Source organism: Mytilus edulis, chromosome 1, assembly GCF_963676685.1.
Source record: "Mytilus edulis chromosome 1, xbMytEdul2.2, whole genome shotgun sequence".
NCBI classification, from domain to species: domain Eukaryota; kingdom Metazoa; phylum Mollusca; class Bivalvia; order Mytilida; family Mytilidae; genus Mytilus; species Mytilus edulis.
Window position 1 is genome coordinate 22,622,838 of NC_092344.1, and position 19,202 is coordinate 22,642,039.

The following is a 19,202-nucleotide window of genomic DNA, read 5'->3' on the forward strand; positions in this document are numbered from 1 at the left end:
AACATCAGCAAACTACTGCTGCTCTTGTTATCGATAGCAATGGGAACTAAAGTATATTCGAGGTCACAGTAACAAGCATATCTGCAAATCAAGTTGATTTTCTTGAAATCGTAGTTTTGTTCTATAATATTTACGTTAAAAACTTAAATTTAGTTCCAGAATATGTATATGAATTATCAAACTAAGGAAATATTTTTCGAGTCGATTCATTAAAATTAATATGGTTCTCGTAAAATATATTAGTAAACAGATTAGGTTTTGTCTGTTTACAAAGTGTGAATGGATGTATATAATTACCTGTACTAGAGCGATTCCAACGAGGACAGCGATCCATATTGCCATATTGTCTGTCAGCCATGTTTGGATTGCAGATAAGCACGATACCTAAAAATTAAATGTAAATATTTACTCTCAACGCAAAATCAAATGAAAAAGCACATATTTTGAGATTTAAAATATAAATCTAATCGATCAAACCAAGAAGGAGTATACAAGGACAAACAAAACAGTGCAGTTAATCTCATTGTTTTTTGGCTACGAAGTTTGTTAACCTTTTAATGTTTATACGCATTTGTATATTCCTGGCTTTTAAAATATGTGGGTTTAGGCTTTGGCGCTGAAAGTTAATCACGAAAAGCGCGTCAGACACTTTTTATCTATCAAATATTATTTTTATTTTGAAATATGACAAAAGTATGACAAAAGCACAAAAATATAGTACATATACATATCATAAAATAGTAAATTAACTTAACTACAAAACTTCAAGGAAAATTTGCAAAATCAAAAGCTCGACAACTTCAAACAACTGTCATATTCCTGATTTGGGTACAGATATTTTCGTGTGTAGAAATTCATTGTGAAGAAAATGTTTAATTAAACCTGGTTTTAAAACTAGCTTAACCTCTCCCTTGTATGACAGTCGCACAGAATTCCATTATATTGACAACAATATGTGAGCAAAACAAAAGAAACATAAAATGTTAATATTTCAAACATTGTGGTTACAGCAGTCAAAAATGTTCTTGCTTATAAAACTAGAGGCTCTAAAGAGCCTGTGTCGCTCACCTTGGTCTATGTGACTATTAAACAAAGGAAGCAGATGGATTCATGACAAAATTGTATTTTGGTGATGGTGATGTGTTTGTACATCTTACTTTACTGAACATCCTTGCAGCTTACAATTATCTCTATCTATAATGAAGTTGGCCCAGTAGTTTCATTGGAAAATGTTAGTAAAAATTTACAAATTTTATAAAAATTGTTGAAAATTGACTATAAAGGACAATAACTCCTTAGGGGGTCAATTGACCATTTCGGTCATGTTGACTTATTTGTAAATCTTACTTTGCTGAACATTATTGCTGTTTACAGTTTATTTCTATCTATAATAATTTTCAAGATAATAACCAAAAACAGTAAAATTTCCTTAAAATTACCAATTCAGGGGCAGGAACCCAACAACGGGTTGTCCGATTTATCTGAAAATTTCAGGGCAGATAGATCTTGACCTGATAAACAATTTATCCCCCTGTCAGATTTGCTCTAAAGGCTTTGGTTTTTGAGTTATAAGCCAAAAACTGCATTTTACCCCTATCTTCTATTTTTAGCCATGGCGGCCATCTTGGTTGGATGGCCGGGTCATCGGACACATTTTTTAAACTAGATACCCAAAAGATGATTGTGGATAAGTTTGGATTAATTTGGCCCAGTAGTTTCAGAGGAGAAGATTTTTGTAAAAGATTACTAAGATTTACGAAAAATGGTTAAAAATTGACTATAAAGGGCAATAACTCCTATATGGGTCAACTGACCATTTCGGTCATGTTGACTTATTTGTAAATCTTACTTTGCTGAACATTATTGCTGTTTACAGTTTATTTCTATCTTTAATAATTTTCAAGATAATAACCAAAAACAGTAAAATTTCCTTAAAATTACCAATTCAGGGGCAGCAACCCAACAACAGGTTGTCAGATTCATCTGAAAATTTCAGGGTAGATAGATCTTGACCTGATTTACAATTTTCTAATAGTCAGATTTGCTCTTAATGCTTTGGTTTTTAAGTTATAAGCCAAAAACTGCATTTTACCCCTATGTTCTATTTTTAGCCATGGCGGCCATCTTGGTTGGTTGGCCGGGTCCCTGGACACATTTTTTAAACTAGATACCCCAAAGATAATTGTGGCCAAGTTTGGATAAATTTGGCCCAGTGGTTTCAGAGGAGAAAATTTTTGTAAAAGATTACTAATATTTACGAAAAATGGTTAAAAATTGACTATAAAGGGCAATAACTCCTATATGGGTCAACTGACCATTTCGGTCATGTTGACTTATTTGTAGATCTTACTTTGCTGAACATTATTGCTGTTTACAGTTTATCTCTATCTATAATAATATTCAAGATAATAACCATATAACGGCAAAATTTCCTTAAAATGGCCAATTCAGGGGCAGCAACCCAACAACCGGTTGTCCGATTCGTCTGAAAATTTTAGGGCAGATAGATCTTGACTTAATAAACAATTTAACCCCATGTCAGATTTGCTCTAAATGCTTCGGTTTCAGAGTTATAAGCCAAAAACTGCATATGACCCCTATGTTCTATTTTTAGCCATGGCGGCCATCTTGGTTGGTTGGCCGGGTAACCGAACACATTTTTTAAACTAGATACCCCAATGATGATTGTGGTCAAGTTTGGTTAAATTTGGCCCAGTAGTTTCAGAGGAGAAGATTTTTGTAAAAGTTAACGACGACGGACGACGGACGACGGACGCCGGACGACGCCGGACGACGACGGACGCCGGACGCCAAGTGATGAGAAAAGCTCACTTGGCCCTTCGGGCCAGGTGAGCTAAAAAAGGCGACAGTAGTTTACCGCTGTTCTATTTTCATATCTCGCTTGTCCAAACACAAATACGGGTGACAAATTTCAACCCAGCGAAACACATCAACTATCAGTGGAAAACAACTTAACAACAGAAACACTCAAATACAACAAAATCAAACGCTTAGAAACGAACTGTAGATAACAACTGTCATATTCTTGGCTTGCTACATAACATTTAAAAAAAGAATGTTAAACCTGGTGTTTTGGCTAGCCAAACCTTCCGCTTATATTGCAATGTTAAAATATAATACAGTAAACATTTTCCTAAAAACTAGTAACATGTATTTAGCGTTAAGATATTTAAAGTATAGATTCATACTTGCAATTAAAAGTTGATTAATACTTGAGTTCAATGTTTATGCGAGTTGTTGATAATAAAATTGAGAAAGGAAATGGGGAATATGTGAAAGCGACAACAACCCGACCACAGAGCAGACAACAGCCGAAGGCCATCAATGGGTCTTCAATGTAGCGAGAAACTTACGAACTGTAACGTCCTTCAGCTGGCCCCTTATTACTTACAGTAATGCGTGCTGATTTGATATATATATATATAAAGTAAAACGCAAAATCTAGTGTATCATGTTGCTTTAATATTTATAGTACATAGTGTTAATACATACTTGAAGTAACGGTCGTTGATTCATACTTGGAGTAAAGGGTGTTGATTCATACTTGAAGTAAAGGGTGTTGATTCATACTTGGAGTAAAGGGTGTTAATACATACTTGAAGTAACGGTCGTTGATTCATACTTGAAGTAAAGGGTGTTGATTCATACTTGGAGTAAAGGGTGTTGATTCATACTTGAAGTAAAGGGTGTTGATTCATACTTGGAGTAAAGGGTGTTGATTCATACTTGAAGTAACGGTCGTTGATTCATACTTTGAGTAAAGGGTGTTAATACATACTTGGAGTAAAGGGTGTTGATTCATACTTGAAGTAAAGGGTGTTGATTCATACTTGGAGTAAAGGGTGTTGATTCATACTTGAAGTAACGGTCGTTGATTCATACTTGAAGTAACGGTCGTTGATTCATACTTGGAGTAAAGGGTGTTGATTCATACTTGAAGTAAAGGGTGTTGATTCATACTTGGAGTAAAGGGTGTTGATTCATACTTGAAGTAACGGTCGTTGATTCATACTTGGAGTAAAGGGTGTTGATTCATACTTGGAGTAAAGGGTGTTGATTCATACTTGAAGTAAAGGGTGTTGATTCATACTTGAAGTAAAGGGTGTTGATTCATACTTGGAGTAAAGGGTATTGATTCATACTTGAAGTAAAGGGTGTTGATTCATACTTGGAGTAAAGGGTATTGATTCATACTTGGAGTAAAGGGTGTTGATTCATACTTGAAGTAAAGGGTGTTGATTCATACTTGAAGTAAAGGGTGTTGATTCATACTTGGAGTAAAGGGTGTTGATTCATACTTGGAGTAAAGGTTCATACTTGGAGTAAAGGGTGTTGATTCATACTTGGAGTAAAGGGTGTTGATTCATACTTGAAGTAAAGGGTGTTGATTCGTACCTGAAGTAACGGTCGTTGATTCATACTTGGAGTAAAGGTTCATACTTGGAGTAAAGGGTATTGATTCATACTTGAAGTAAAGGGTGTTGATTCATACTTGGAGTAAAGGGTGTTGATTCATACTTGAAGTAAAGGGTGTTGATTCATACTTGGAGTAAAGGGTATTGATTCATACTTGGAGTAAAGGGTGTTGATTCATACTTGAAGTAAAGGGTGTTGATTCATACTTGGAGTAAAGTGTGTTGATTCATACTTGAAGTAACGGTCGTTGATTCATACTTGGAGTAAAGGGTGTTGATTCATACTTGGAGTAACGGTCGTTGATTCATACTAGGAGTAAAGGGTGTTGATTCATACTTGGAGTAAAGGGTGTTGATTCATACTTGGAGTAACGGTCGTTGATTCATACTTGGAGTAACGGTCGTTGATTCATACTTGGAGTAAAGGGTATTGATTCATACTTGGAGTAAAGGGTGTTGATTCATACTTGAAGTAAAGGGTGTTGATTCATACTTGGAGTAAAGGGTGTTGATTCATACTTGGAGTAAAGGTTCATACTTGGAGTAAAGGGTGTTGATTCATACTTGGAGTAAAGGGTGTTGATTCATACTTGAAGTAAAGGGTGTTGATTCATACCTGAAGTAACGGTCGTTGATTCATACTTGGAGTAAAGGTTCATACTTGGAGTAAAGGGTATTGATTCATACTTGAAGTAAAGGGTGTTGATTCATACTTGGAGTAAAGGGTGTTGATTCATACTTGGAGTAAAGGGTGTTGATTCATACTTGAAGTAAAGGGAGTTGATTCATACTTGACGTAAAAGATGTTCTATATTTGAGGTAAAATGTGTGGATTCATGCCTGGCATAAAAAGTGTCAATTCTTACTTGACGTAAAAAGTGTGTATTTTTACTTGAAGTAAAAGTTGTTGATTCATACTTGAAGTTAAAGGTATAGAATGATTCATATTTGAAGTAAAGGTTTTGGTTCATATACAGAAGACGTATGAGTCACGAACCAGCAATTCAGTAATTGTCTATTGGGGCAATATATCCTATTTGTTTTTCGTTCATTTTTTGTGAATAGATAAGACCGGTAGTTTTCTCGTTTGAATTGTTTTACATTTATCATTTCTGTGACTTTTATAGCTGACTACACGGTATGGATGTTGCTCATTGTTGAAAGCCGTATGGTGACCTATAATTAAAACTTCTATGTCATTTGGTCTCTTGTGAAGAGTTATCTAAATAGTAATCATGCCACATCTTCTTAACTTTATATTTTAAGAAAAGGGTGATGATTCAAACTATAACAAGAATCCATAGTACACGGATGCCCCATGCGCACTATCATTTTTCTATGTTCAGTGGACCTTGAAAATAGGTCAAAATCTCTCAATTTGGCATTTAAAATCAGAATGGTCATACATAAGAAACATGTGTACGAAGTTTCAAGTTGATTGGAATTCAACTTCATCAAAAACTACTTCGACCTACAACTTTAACCTGAAGCGGGACAGACGGGAGAACGGAGTAACGAACAAACGAACAAACGGACGAACAAACGGACGAACTAACGAACGAACGAACAAACGGACGAACGGATGCACAGACCAGAAAACATAATGCCCATAAATGGGGCATACAATTTTTTTAGTCTTACTGACAATTAACAATGGTAATTCATACTTACGGTATAGAGTGTTGATTCTCGTTTTGCAGTAACTGTTCCAAACATCTCTGATACTTTGAAGCAGCTGTCAGGAAAGCTGGCATAGTCACTGCCATATTCACTATAACTTTTTATTCCACAACATTTTAGCTGAAAAAGATCTATAAATATTCAAAGTCTAATCTGCGTACTTACCTAAATTAATTACATTTTTTTTACATTTCCTTACATACAATTTGAATCCTCAACATAAATGAAACAATAAGAAAGTACTGTTACCGGATGAGTAATTACATTTACCATATTATAATATTTTAAAAGGAAACAAATAGCATATGAAATTATCTGAACTGAAAATAGTAGACTAAAAAATTACAGACAGTCTACCCTCTCGGTCTTAATGATAATATCAAGGGAATTGGTAATATATCAAGAACCGATTCTGTTAACATTTTGGATATAGTTTCTAAAACTGTTCGTAAAAATCGTTCTCATGGACGTAGAAAAAATCGCAATCAAAGAAAATTTCGGACAAACCATACAAATATTTCGGACCTAATTTCAATTTCAAAAAACAACGGCAGACATTATCTGTTAACCAAGCTCTGTTCTAATCTTTACCTATAAATAAATTAAATAAAATTTTAGAGGATTGCAACACAATTGCATATTACAGTCCTAAGTATGAAATCGTACAAATTATAATGGCATATTGTATTTCTAAACTGTTTCCCAAAATTGATCGCCCTGAAGATCATAAAAAAACATTTTATTAAAATAAATTATGTCAATAAAGGTTTTGATTTTGTAAATATTGACAGTATTTTTAACGACCATTCTGTTAAAGACCAAATTCCTGGATATTTTGATAATACTAAACTCCCTCTTATTGGTTAAATTTACAAGAAATCTACCCGGAAATATGTGTTTAAATATAGTCAATTGTGTAAAGATGTAAATATCATTGAAAATACACCTATGTCATGTAATTGCAGTTATTCCGAATACACTTATGGCCCCATTTCCCATGTCATAACAGGAGACCTTAACATCGTTCGCGACCGAGAGTTAAAATCATTCCTCAGTAAAGGACCTAAGTATCGTCCCCCGTCAATTATTAATTGGAATGAGTGTCGTAATATCATCCACGACTCACTCCGTACCTACTGTTTGAAATGGATAAAACGGGAAAAAGCTGACAAAAAATCTTTGGACTCTTTTTTTAATTCAGTAATGGAGATAGTTGATATTCGAATACAACATTTTAAAGAACATTTTACTCTTAACAACAACCATATAAACCCTATTTTGCGTATCAAACATAAACTAAAAGAACTAGCCAAGGAATTTGTTTTTGTCCCGGCTGATAAAGCTGTTAATAATATCATTATTGTTTGACGTAAATTTTATATTGAAGTTCTGCAAAAGGAAATCACAAATTTACCAACATTCCAACTGACTTCATTTTCAGAAAACGACATCTGTAACAAACACAAACTTTTAGCTACTTCTTTACAAGCAGAACCAAATACAATGAAAGTCCTAACTATGTAATGGCTTCTAAAGCTAGACAAAAAACCTTACAAATATAGATTTATTTCATCTTCAAGCCATTGTTCAACTACTAAATTGTCTATTCTACTTCTATAGTACACTTCGTACAACAACAAAAAACTGATAATAAATTGTTTAAATAAGGCCTTTGAAAATAGTGGAATTAATTACTTTTGGAGTGTCAAAAACTCGTTGGAAGTTCTTGATAAATTGCATGCATATATTGGTGATTTTGAATCTGTTCAAAGTTTGATTTGTCTACCCTATATACCACTTTGCCTCATATGCTTATTAAGAAAAAATTCACATCCCTAATTAACTGGGCATTCAAAAAGTCAGAATGCGAGGACAAATGTTCAAACTCTTTTAGGTCATTTTTAAGTATCAATAAACAAAAGAACTATGTCAATTGGACATGCTTTGATACTATATATGCGCTTGAATTTTTACTTGCTATTATTTTTGTTCGCTTTGGAGATTCCGTATATCGTCAATTTTTTGGAATTCCAATGGGGACTAACTGTGCACCACTTATTGCGGAACTGTTTTTGTATTGTTATGAGTTACAATTTATGACTAAAATTAGCAAAGACCCATCGAAACAACATTTGATACAAAAATTTAACAATACTTTTAGATATTTGGATGATATATTGGCTCTCAATAATGATTACTTCAGTATGTATACTAAAGAAATGTATTTTGTTGAACTTACTTTAAATAAAGCTAATACTAACAATGACCACTGCCATTTCCTCGATCTTGATATCTATATCATTAACGGGAAGCTTAATACAAAAATTTATGATAAAAGAGATGATTTTTCATTTCCTATCGTTAATTATCCATTTTTAGATGGTGACGTTCCCTTGTATTGTTATGCGTTTACTTTTCTACATTGGCTAGATGTATAAGGGGAGGGTTGAGATCTCATAAACATGTTTAACCATACCTGCCACCCTCTGAAACCTTCAAGGAGGTAGATCTCCCATTCAGCTATGACAGCTGAGGGGGAGATTTTGCGCGAACGAAATTTTCAAGTGAAATGTATTACCTCTTCTGTTATCTATGTTCTGAAGCAAAGGTCGTTAATGATCGTTAATTAGTACATTTTTGTACTATGTTTGGCACCCAAGCTGTCAAGTAAAGCCATTTAATTTCACTTAGTCTGTGATTTGCAGTTAACAACAACCCTCATCATTGATACAAACACGTAATTAATGTTGACTTGTCATTCAACATTGAAATATCCAAAAGCGGGAGATTCTATACTCCCGCGCGGGAGGGTACCTGCAAGCGGGAGATATCCCGATTTTCGCCTTTTGAGCGGGAGTCTCCCGCTCAAAACTTGAGGGTTGGCAGTTTAACCCCGCCGCAATTTTGCGCCTGTCCCAAGTCAGGAGCCTCTGACCTTTGTTAGTCTTGTATGATTCTTTATTTTAGTTTCTTGTCTATAATTCGGAGTTTAGTATGACGTCCATTATCACTGTACTAGTATAGAAATTTTTATGGGGTCAGCTGAGGGACGCCTTCGGTTGCGGGAGTTTCTCGCTACATTGAAGACCCTTTGGTGGCCTTCGGCTGTTGTCTGCTCTATGGTCGGGTTGTTGTCGCTTTGACACATTCCCCATTTCCTTTCTCAATTCTAAACTTATATATCAGAATGCTTTAAAACAGCTGATAAATATAAGCAGAGAAATTAATATCAAAATGATATATTCTCAAAACTGAAAAGTAAAGATAGTGAATATCGGCAAGACCATAAGAAAACTGTAGTATCAACTTACCCCAGTCTGAATTGTGTATCTGGCTTCATCGTTCACTTCATCCCATGTGGCTTCTAATATGGAAGGTATCTAAAGGTTTACAATTAAAAAAAAAGCCTATTAGCTATTAGCATTTTCATCATATTACTTTTCACACAAATCTATTACATGTAATATTTTTATAAAGTATATCATATCAAGTGCATCATTTTCTGTTTTTAATAATTCTTTATTTCCAATTTGCAGATATTCAACATAGACCAATGTGGCTCCTAACAGCACAATTTAGAGAAGCCAGTATAACTGGATTTTTTAACCCCTGTGCCGTTATTGTAGAATTTGTTTGCCTTTATCCTTTATGTTCCATCCGACATTATTTTACCTTTTTTTGTAAACAACGTCTTAAAGCAAAATATGGGTGGCATTTCCGTTTTGTCTGTGACTAGTATTTTTATCTTTTAATAGGGTTTATTTCAGACAATTTGTAACGGTACTAGTTGTATGATCGAAGACAAAATATTTATAAAAAAAAACCAACTAAATACAAACGTTGAAGAGCTTATAAAATCTGAAAGGGCCAAAAGTATAGCAAAACACATGTTTAACCCCGCCACATTATTTATGTATGTGCCTGTCCCAAGTCAGGAGCCTGTAATGCAGTGGTTGTCGTTTGTATATGTGTTACATATTTGTTTTTCGTTAAAAAAAAAATATATAAATAAGGCCGTTAGTTTTCTCGTTTGAATTGTTTTACATTGTCATATCGGGGCCTTTTATAGCTGACTCTGCGGTATGGGCTTTGCTCATTGTTGAAGGCCGTACGGTGACCTATAGTCGTTAATTTCTGTGTTAGTTTGGTCTCTTGTTGACAGACAATGTAACATACCTATATATGAGTGCGAAATGTTCCATTATTTCAATTGGTTTTCAAATAAACTCATCATAGATACCAGGACTAAATTTTTTATATACGCCAGACGCGTGTTTCGTCTGCAAAAGACTCATCAGTGACGCTCGAATCCAAAAAAGTTTTTTTAAAAAGCCAAATAAAGTACAAAGTTGAAGAGCATTCAAAATGTCATAACAGGATATTTCAATAATTTAATAATTCAATAACAGATTCAAATAATTTTTATAACGGGAAATTTCCATAAAATAATACCCGTATTTTCATACCAGTACTGGAGTGCTGGCTACTGAGCTGGTGATACCCTTTGAATCAAACAGCCCCAACAGCAGAGGTATCAACCCAATGATAGAAATAACATTAACGGTAAAAATGTATGCTCAGAAGCGAATTTCAACAAGCAAAGTCTCTTCAGAGATGCACAAAGCCCAAATATTCATAAATTGTGTTGCAAAGCAGCTTGGTTTAATTTTTTTCTAGTTAATTCTTAAACACATAACACATCTTTTAAACATCTACTTTGTAGTAAGGATGAAGTAGTAAAGTATCTGCACGAAACACTCTGTACCTTTGGGATATTGTCCAAGAGTTTAAGAAAAAGAACAATCCACAATAGACTTTGAAACAAAAGAACCAACATGGAAAAAGGTTAGTGAGGTGGTAAAAAAGACAAGAAGAGGATACAGTGGTGTACAATACAACGTATACAAGAAATGCCTAAAGATACTAAGGAAACTATGAAAGCTATCCCAAACACTGTGGAGGAAGCTGGTAGAAGGCAAAAAGGGTGCTTTTTACCAAAGGAAAAGATTCACAAGACATTTCACAGTTCGGAACAATTTCACTGCTGAGCGTAGAGAGGGAAATCTACTTCTCTGTATTGGCAAACAGGATGACAAAGTATATGGCAAAGAAATCTGAATGGTTACATCTATACATCTGTGTAAAAAGGAGGCATTGCAGGTTTTTCAGAGTGTGTAGAACATGCTTCTAAGCCAACATGCAAATGCATATAGACCAGTCCCACACAAATTGATAGAGATGGCAATGAATCGCTACCACATTCCAAATTACATAATATGGAAGATAGTCCAAGATTATTTTGGTGAAATACAGCTGCGATTTACTGTATATAATAAGACTAAGCATGGTAGAACCAAGAGAAAGTTATAGCAACGGGTTGTACCATCTCGCCGATATTATTCAGTATAAGCATGAATATCATCGTGAAGACAGCTGTAAAAAGACAGATTGAGTGATTTTTCTACCAGCGACAAGAGGTTTCGTGGATGACCTTACAGTTACAACGTCTTCCCATATTCAAGAAAGATGGACACTTTTAGCACTGAAAAAAGTGATCTTGTGGGCCAGGATTAAATTTAAGCCAATGAGGTCAAGACCAATGATACTTAGAAAGGATCAGATTACAGCAAAGTTCCAGTTTAAGATCTAAGGGGGATCACATACCCACAATTGCTATGAGTACCACCAAGTTTTACAGCCATAGGTATTTACAGTCGAAGGCTCAAAGAATAGAAAGATAAGTAAGGCTTGAATCTAGACACGGACTCTGCGAAAATTATCAGCAAGAACAACAGTAGATCAAGCAGGAAGTATTGACAATAACAGAGGTAAAACAGATAAGATTCGTTAGAGAGTGAGATACTGATCATGCAACAAAGTCACACCAGTTCTTCATCTTGGACAAGGGAATTGAATGGAACATGAATGCTGACATCGGCAAGAAGCTAGGTTAACCTGAATGTGTACAATAAAGGCAACGGTAGTATACCGCTGTTCGAAGTTCATAACTCGATAGAGAAAAAACAAATCCGGTTTACAAACTAGAACTGAGAGAAACGTATCAAACAACGCTACGCTTAGTCATTGTAGTTTGGTCACAGAAGTCAAAGATGATAACAGCAGTAGAACTAAGAGTTCCTTGTGGGGATGGGTATAGGTATGGCCAAATCTACTGACCCGCCATCCGGAGGATATAAGGGCACAGGGTCGAAAGTTTGGTGAAGGTTTGAACCTTCTGAAGACATAAAACCACTGACAGAGAGCGTCAGAGATTCAGAGATGAGGGAAAATGCACAGTCAAATGAATATGACAGCAAGAAAGCAGAATACCACCATCTGCAAGTAATAATCAAATAAAATAAATTAAAAACTCGAATGATATCCTAAAATTTTTTTTAAAAAATATGTATGCGTGGAAATGTGTTTAATTTGTATTTCACAAAACATAATATACCAGCAGTTAATGAAAGGGTGGATAGAAGGGGAGGATATGTTTCTTCTTTGTTCTCTTCCTAATAGTCTTACTCTCTGTCTATTATATATAGCCCTATATAATTACACTTACTTTCTCTCAGACAATCTTAAATTGTTTAAAAATTTATACTTTATCGGATATCAAAGAAATCACAAATAAATCACCATAAATGACACTATTGTTAACAAAATTGTCGTCTTAAATCTTAATACACAGCCTGTATCCAACTTATTAGTACATGGTTATACATTAATCAAGGATAAAAAAAGATGTGTGGTATACTTTGCAATCTCCAAATTGTAATACCTATATTACAATATATATATATAAAATAAGTATACCTCATCTTTTTGTGTGTAGACTACGATAATCAGAATAATCTCTATCATTCCAAACGTCATTGAAAGTCCAAGGTACTGCAATGTTAACAAAAGTTTTAATGTTTATATGTTTTTATAGATTCATAAATATATAATAAAACAAATAGATGTTATACATGCTTACCAATACAATGGACAATCAACTGTAGGTGGGAGTTGCCCGCCACATGAGAGATTTTGAACATCATTTGTATCCTTCTGTACAACGGTCTGATGTACTTATATTCCTCGCTTTTTGTTGATTTTTATTTGGAATTTTCGAAGCATCCGTATGAAGATATTTGAAATTTTTACAGAATGTACATTATAAAGAATGTGCTATGAGGTCTCTCGTTGTTGATATTGTGATATTGATTTTCTTTTTTTCTTTTCTATTTTCATTTTAAGTGCGTTTGATGTTGATGACAAAATGATTTTTATTTTCTAAAATATACGATTGAATATCTTTTTTTAATTAAATGCAGATATATATATATATAGAATGAACACAAAATCGGTTAAAAACCAGTGCACGTATTCATTCCTTTACACAATTTACTTCTAAATGATGTGAACGTACCACTTTCAATAATAGCATGCTTCCAAACATTCCTCCAAGACATCCTACGAGTCCTACAATAATAAGTATAAAAGAACATGAATTCAATGAAAATAGTCGATATCCTAATTGTATCCATTTCTGTTCAAATATGGAATACAGTTAGCAGTTTTCAGCTTATGTTTCAACATAAGAGCATTTAACATTCGTTAAAAAACTATAATAATAAATAATTTATTAATGGTTTGATATCCAATCCTTGTTATTACTTTTTCTCTTGTTTTTTTTTTTTAATTTCGAAGGCAGGTTTTCCATGGAATCCGTATTTAGATGTTCATTATCGTTGTTTCCTTATATGCCTCTCGTTGCTATCTAGTTTTCATGTTAGTAAGTTATCATTATTCAAAATATTTCTATTAACAGTTTTATTGAAATGATTCTAGCAGATGTTTAAAAGTTGTTCTTGGACGAAGCGGCATAACTCAAAAGTAAATCATTCTAATAACACTCTGGTCCGCTTTGGTCAATATTATTCTTGTTAGGGACAACATAAAAAATCAATGAAGGATAAAAAAAAAACTTAATTCAAATAGTTTGGGGTGGGGGTCAAACATTCTGCAAGTTTTGTTTAACTGACATTGGTTTTATATATATATCCTTATTGGTCAATCAATTTCCCCCAAATTAAGTTAAGAGTGGGGTAGGGAGGTTAGTGAAAAAACTATATGAATTAAGTTTTTTTTTTATCCTACATTGAACTTTTGATGTCAACCCTTACTGTTAATTAAGAACATATGAAAATGAAAAAAAAGTGATTACATTGTAAGATTGTAAATGACGGTACAGAATAATTGCAGTATGTTTTTAAAGATTAATTTTCCATTGTTTATGCAGGAAGATACCTGTTCGCACATCTTTTTTTTTAATCTGTTTTACTTTGATAGCCGTTATCATCCTTTATGATATTAATTACTTGTTTTCAACTTACCAGCAAGAGCTATTAGGATACCAATGGCTATTCCGGCATAAAATACTAACTGAAATAAAACAGCATTGTGATATTTTGGTAAAACAGTTAACTGTATACATATACTCCTTATTAAAAGAGATTTTTGTGCAATGCTCGGTAAGATTACGAACAAAGTTAAATTTATTTGGATGCTTTCATATTTACTATAACACTAGTTTCTTTGCGAGTGTTATATAACTTTATACTAATTACTTGGAATCTTTAATAATGAACTTGTTTGCATTGCTTTCTTGCTATAAAGTAAGCTAATTGAGTCATCTGGTATCTTATATAGAACCTATACAGAACTACTGACCATTCGGTGTTTGATTAATGATGAAATCTGCAATCTTTCTATAAATATCTTCGATAACCATGTTTGTTAATCGTGTATTTCAATTTCGTTGTCCGTCCAACAAATGACAGTTTATGTAATAAAACCTCTCAGGTTACTATTTGTGTTTTTTTTATAACATAATGTATATGACCTTTAGGTTTAAAGTTTGTATTTTTTATTTTCAGAATTTCATGTGGAATACTTTCTTATTTAGACTCTCGTTCCACATAAAATACTGTAATTACAAGAATACTTCTCGCTCTTTTCACTGCGATGAATGTTCGAGACTCGGGAGAGGGGGCTCACTACCTATATATACCAGGGGATAGGACGTGACTCTGGAATAGGTAACATTTCCAGCTAACAAAGTATGTGAATATGTGGGGAAAACCATAAGAAATATGTGTTAGGGTCAATAAAGTTTTCATAACTTGTTATATGAAAAGCCCTATAACTTTCTTGGTGTTATGGTTGTTTTTTTATTTACAAATTTCCCCTTTTTTATGATTTTGGTTTTCCACAATTTTCAAACACCACACACGAAACCTAACCAATATGGCAAAAGGTTACATTTTTACTTACGCAATATATATGAAAAGGCTGAAGTAACAGAACCACAGTGGTACCCCTATCGATTATGTAGTTAATTGCCCCTCCCCCTCCCCCACTTTTCCCTGGAAGTTCGATATTTACATACTTTACTTATGTATTATTCATATTATATAAGATAATACATGTTCACTTTATATTTGTCTTTTCTGCAATGTTTCGAAAAAACACGCTGGTTTAATAGTAAATAACTTTCGTAATATTGTTTTATATTCACATTTCTAAACGAGAAAGAAGAAAGGTAATGTATGGGCGTTTTCTTTACACTTCATTTAAAGGATTACATGTAAAGTGTAAACCGCAATGTCTAAGTTCATTAATGACTGTAAACATACTAGTAATGCAGATATTATTCACGTTTAAGAAGCGATTTGATGAAATAAATACTATAGGAAATAATCAATCATATATTAAAAAACAAACAGACAAACAATAAAACATCGTTTTCAAAGCTGTGTTTCATCTCGGTACTTGCTAGAGGGTCTAAACAATTCTTTTCAATATATACTAGGTATTTTCTACTTACCTATTACAATGTATTTGATTTTATGTTTAACTTGAGATGAAATTTATTTTTACCATTATTCCAACGCCGGTATATATGTAAAGGCAACTTCTAGTCATGGAGAATCGGGTATAAAATGAATAAAAATAGAAAGCCAAAATAAAAAAACTGCAGTGACGTAGCGGTCGAGTTGATTTTCTATGCGGATCACCTTTCACCATAAAAAAATAAGGAAACCTAAAGAGATGTGATTTTTTTCTAATTCGTATAACAATCAGAAACGTCTGATCAGGCAAACCATTACATAAGGCAGTTACTGTACTATGTATACTAGTTCAAAGGATACATATTTTCAACAATCCTTGGTCAAAATTATTTTAGGACTATGGGCTCGGAAACTATTTGTCACAGTTAAAATAATTTGTTTAAAAGCAGGAAATTATCATCGTAATGAAATATATAACAATGATCATCATATAGAATACTCACAAAACTGCCAGACATAAATCCTGATGTACTTGGTAATGTACTCAAGGTCCATCCTACGAATCCAAGAAGTCCTCCGCCAATAAACTAGATAAATAAATGTAAATAAATACATTTTGAACAATTTTAAATAATTTATATTTAGTATTAATTTCAAATTATATGTTTTGATATCGATCTTACCCAGAAAAATAGATTTGCTGCTAAAAACAGCAATCTCAGTGTTCCTATATCTGCCATAACTTTTGTGTCATCTTTCAAAATACAGAAAAAGTTTTCAGAATAAAAATATTAATTAGCATTATGAAAACGATTTTCCTTGTTTGCTTTTCCGATTTCCGATTAGCAGAAACGTTTCAAAACAAATACAAAAGTTAATATTTATTTTCGAAGTTTCAAAACTAAGTCTTCGTGACACATGCATGTCAATATATATTTACATAAAAAGGTAAAAAACATTCCCAGCGTTTATCAAATTATTCGGGTACAGGTTATTTTCAGGAAATTGCACCCCTCTAAAATGTTTTGAACAAATTTCCACAAATAAGAGATGTAAGCGTGAATTTGTGGGCATGGTACGAGATTTCCCAAAATGTGGTAGATTTTGGATAACTTAAAGATTAATCAAAACAAACATCATATATAGATATTAAAAAATACTTGTCACTAATCTGGTGTAACTGGTGTGTTAAAAGGACGTTCCCAAATGAAATTACTTAATTACTTAGTTCTTGCTATGCCTTATAACAAATCTGGCTCAGCGTTTTTCTCTAGATTCTTTAACAGATGAAGAAAAAAATACTGAGATGTATGTTCAAGATTAGAAAAGATTATATTGGTTATGAATACGATAGCAACTGCTATTCTTTTTCTTGAAGTCTTATAAAAGAAGATTTCGTATTATGAATATACAAGTAGATTGGGGTATGCGTTCAATGAGACAACATCCCCGCTAAAAAAATGACAAATGATATCTAGAAGGCACTTGTATACAGGATTCAACAATATGCTGGTGTCTGTTTAATGCGAATTTTAAGTTTGTTGGTATACATGTATGTTTTATGTACCTGTATGAATATTTTATTGTGTAAGTATATGTAAATGTATGTGGTGAGACTTTAATAAAATATTGAATCTTGAATCTGAATCTGTCTATACAATAAATCGAGCCCTAAATCAACCTAAGTGATTAGTCTATAAATGGTGTGAATAATTTGACAGCATCTGTCATTAACACCCAATCTACAATTTAAGATACGACAAACTACTACTGAAAAGGTTCCTGAACAGGGATACAATAGAAGAGAATGAAAAAACACTGTGAATTTGTTCTTAATATAAAATTCCTCGTTTTTGCAATAGGTTATCTTTCGTTGCACGAAATTGTGTTTCTACTATTGATGTTGTTTATTTAACACTGGAATATAAAGATTATTGCTCGATCCTAAATAGATAGATCTAGATAAATTGCAATAAATGTATTGCTTAATTGAATTTCCAATAAATAGGAATTTCACCTAATGAATACTTAAGAAATAATTGATGCAAGCTATACTCTATTGTAGTTTTAACATGGGTAGGCATTATATTCGTGATTATTTTTGCCCGAGCGATAGTGAGGGCTAAAATAACACGAATATAATGCCTACCCGTGTTAAAACTATAATAAAGTAGTAGCTTGCATAAATTATTTCGATTCTGATTAGGACAATTAGGGTAATTTCTATGTTTGAGTGTTATAAGGGTAGCGTGTTTGAGCATCCCTTTTTTTTCCATGAAGCTCCCTTTTTTGTTTGTTAACCAGCAAACAATTGGCAAAGGGATTTTTTCAGAGGGGGAAGTTTTAAACAGCCCGCATGAACGGTTGTCGTATCTAGGTCAAATATGTCAATTTCCAAATGCAACACATTACAGTCGTAATAAATGAATTAGTAATAACATGTGCATCGTTTTTAAAGAGTTTGGAAGTGTTTTAAATTAATGAAATATAATAAATGCATGGGTTTATTCACAAAGCGAAAGAGGCACGTCATATAAGAATAACTTTTATTATATGGCGCGTTTTTCAATTCGGGGAGAAACTTTAAGATCAAAATGGTTGTTTATGGTATGATATAGAAATAGAGTCGCATGTGCTCTCTCATTAGACCGTACAACATAAGGTAAAGAGGTTGTCCTTGTGGCTGTGTAATATACAGACAAATGTAGCAATATCTGGTCAGAATTATCAATTTAAATCCGAGGCCCTAGCAAATCTCTTTGATATAGGTCCATGGATGGGCATTGGCCTTTTATTATGTATCCCTATTTCTCCATACACAGTGACAGAATTAATTTAAACAACAATCAATTAATCTGAACAAAATAATAAGTGAAGATGCACTCAAAATTCTAAACGGAAAATAGCGTATCAAAAGTTGATTTAAGTCTTTCACATCTGGAAAGTTACATAATCTATTACAAAACAGGATTACTGACTAAAATCTAATTATGCTTGTTTACAATGTCTTGGGTGAGAAACTATTGCAGTCTTTGTTATTGAATTCGTCTAGAAGAGCTGATATATTTTGTGGTCCAGCCCTGGCCTCAGTAACTTTTTATTCATATGACCCAGGCCAAGCGGCTTGACTAATACATATACATAAAATTTACTAAACACGGCAAATATTAACAACCAGACATGTTTACAAAAATATCAAAATCTCGTGTTTTCATGGTATGAGTTTTCATACGGACATTTGATAAAT

General features: G+C 33.3%; 1 protein-coding gene across 1 annotated transcript in view; it reads right to left on the minus strand.

Annotated features, from left to right (window-relative positions):
- Window positions 1–16,695, minus strand: part of LOC139482317 (tetraspanin-8-like) — a 21,336-nt gene extending 4,641 nt beyond the window's left edge. The window contains exons 1-8 of the mRNA XM_071266484.1: window positions 16,639–16,695; window positions 16,459–16,542; window positions 14,498–14,546; window positions 13,531–13,583; window positions 12,933–13,007; window positions 9,428–9,496; window positions 6,108–6,236; window positions 298–384 (exon numbers count right to left, since the gene is read on the minus strand). Coding sequence (XP_071122585.1) covers window positions 298–384; window positions 6,108–6,236; window positions 9,428–9,496; window positions 12,933–13,007; window positions 13,531–13,583; window positions 14,498–14,546; window positions 16,459–16,542; window positions 16,639–16,695 — 603 coding nt within the window. The remainder of the gene's footprint in view (window positions 1–297; window positions 385–6,107; window positions 6,237–9,427; window positions 9,497–12,932; window positions 13,008–13,530; window positions 13,584–14,497; window positions 14,547–16,458; window positions 16,543–16,638) is intronic.
- Between the last annotated feature and the right edge of the window lie 2,507 nt (window positions 16,696–19,202).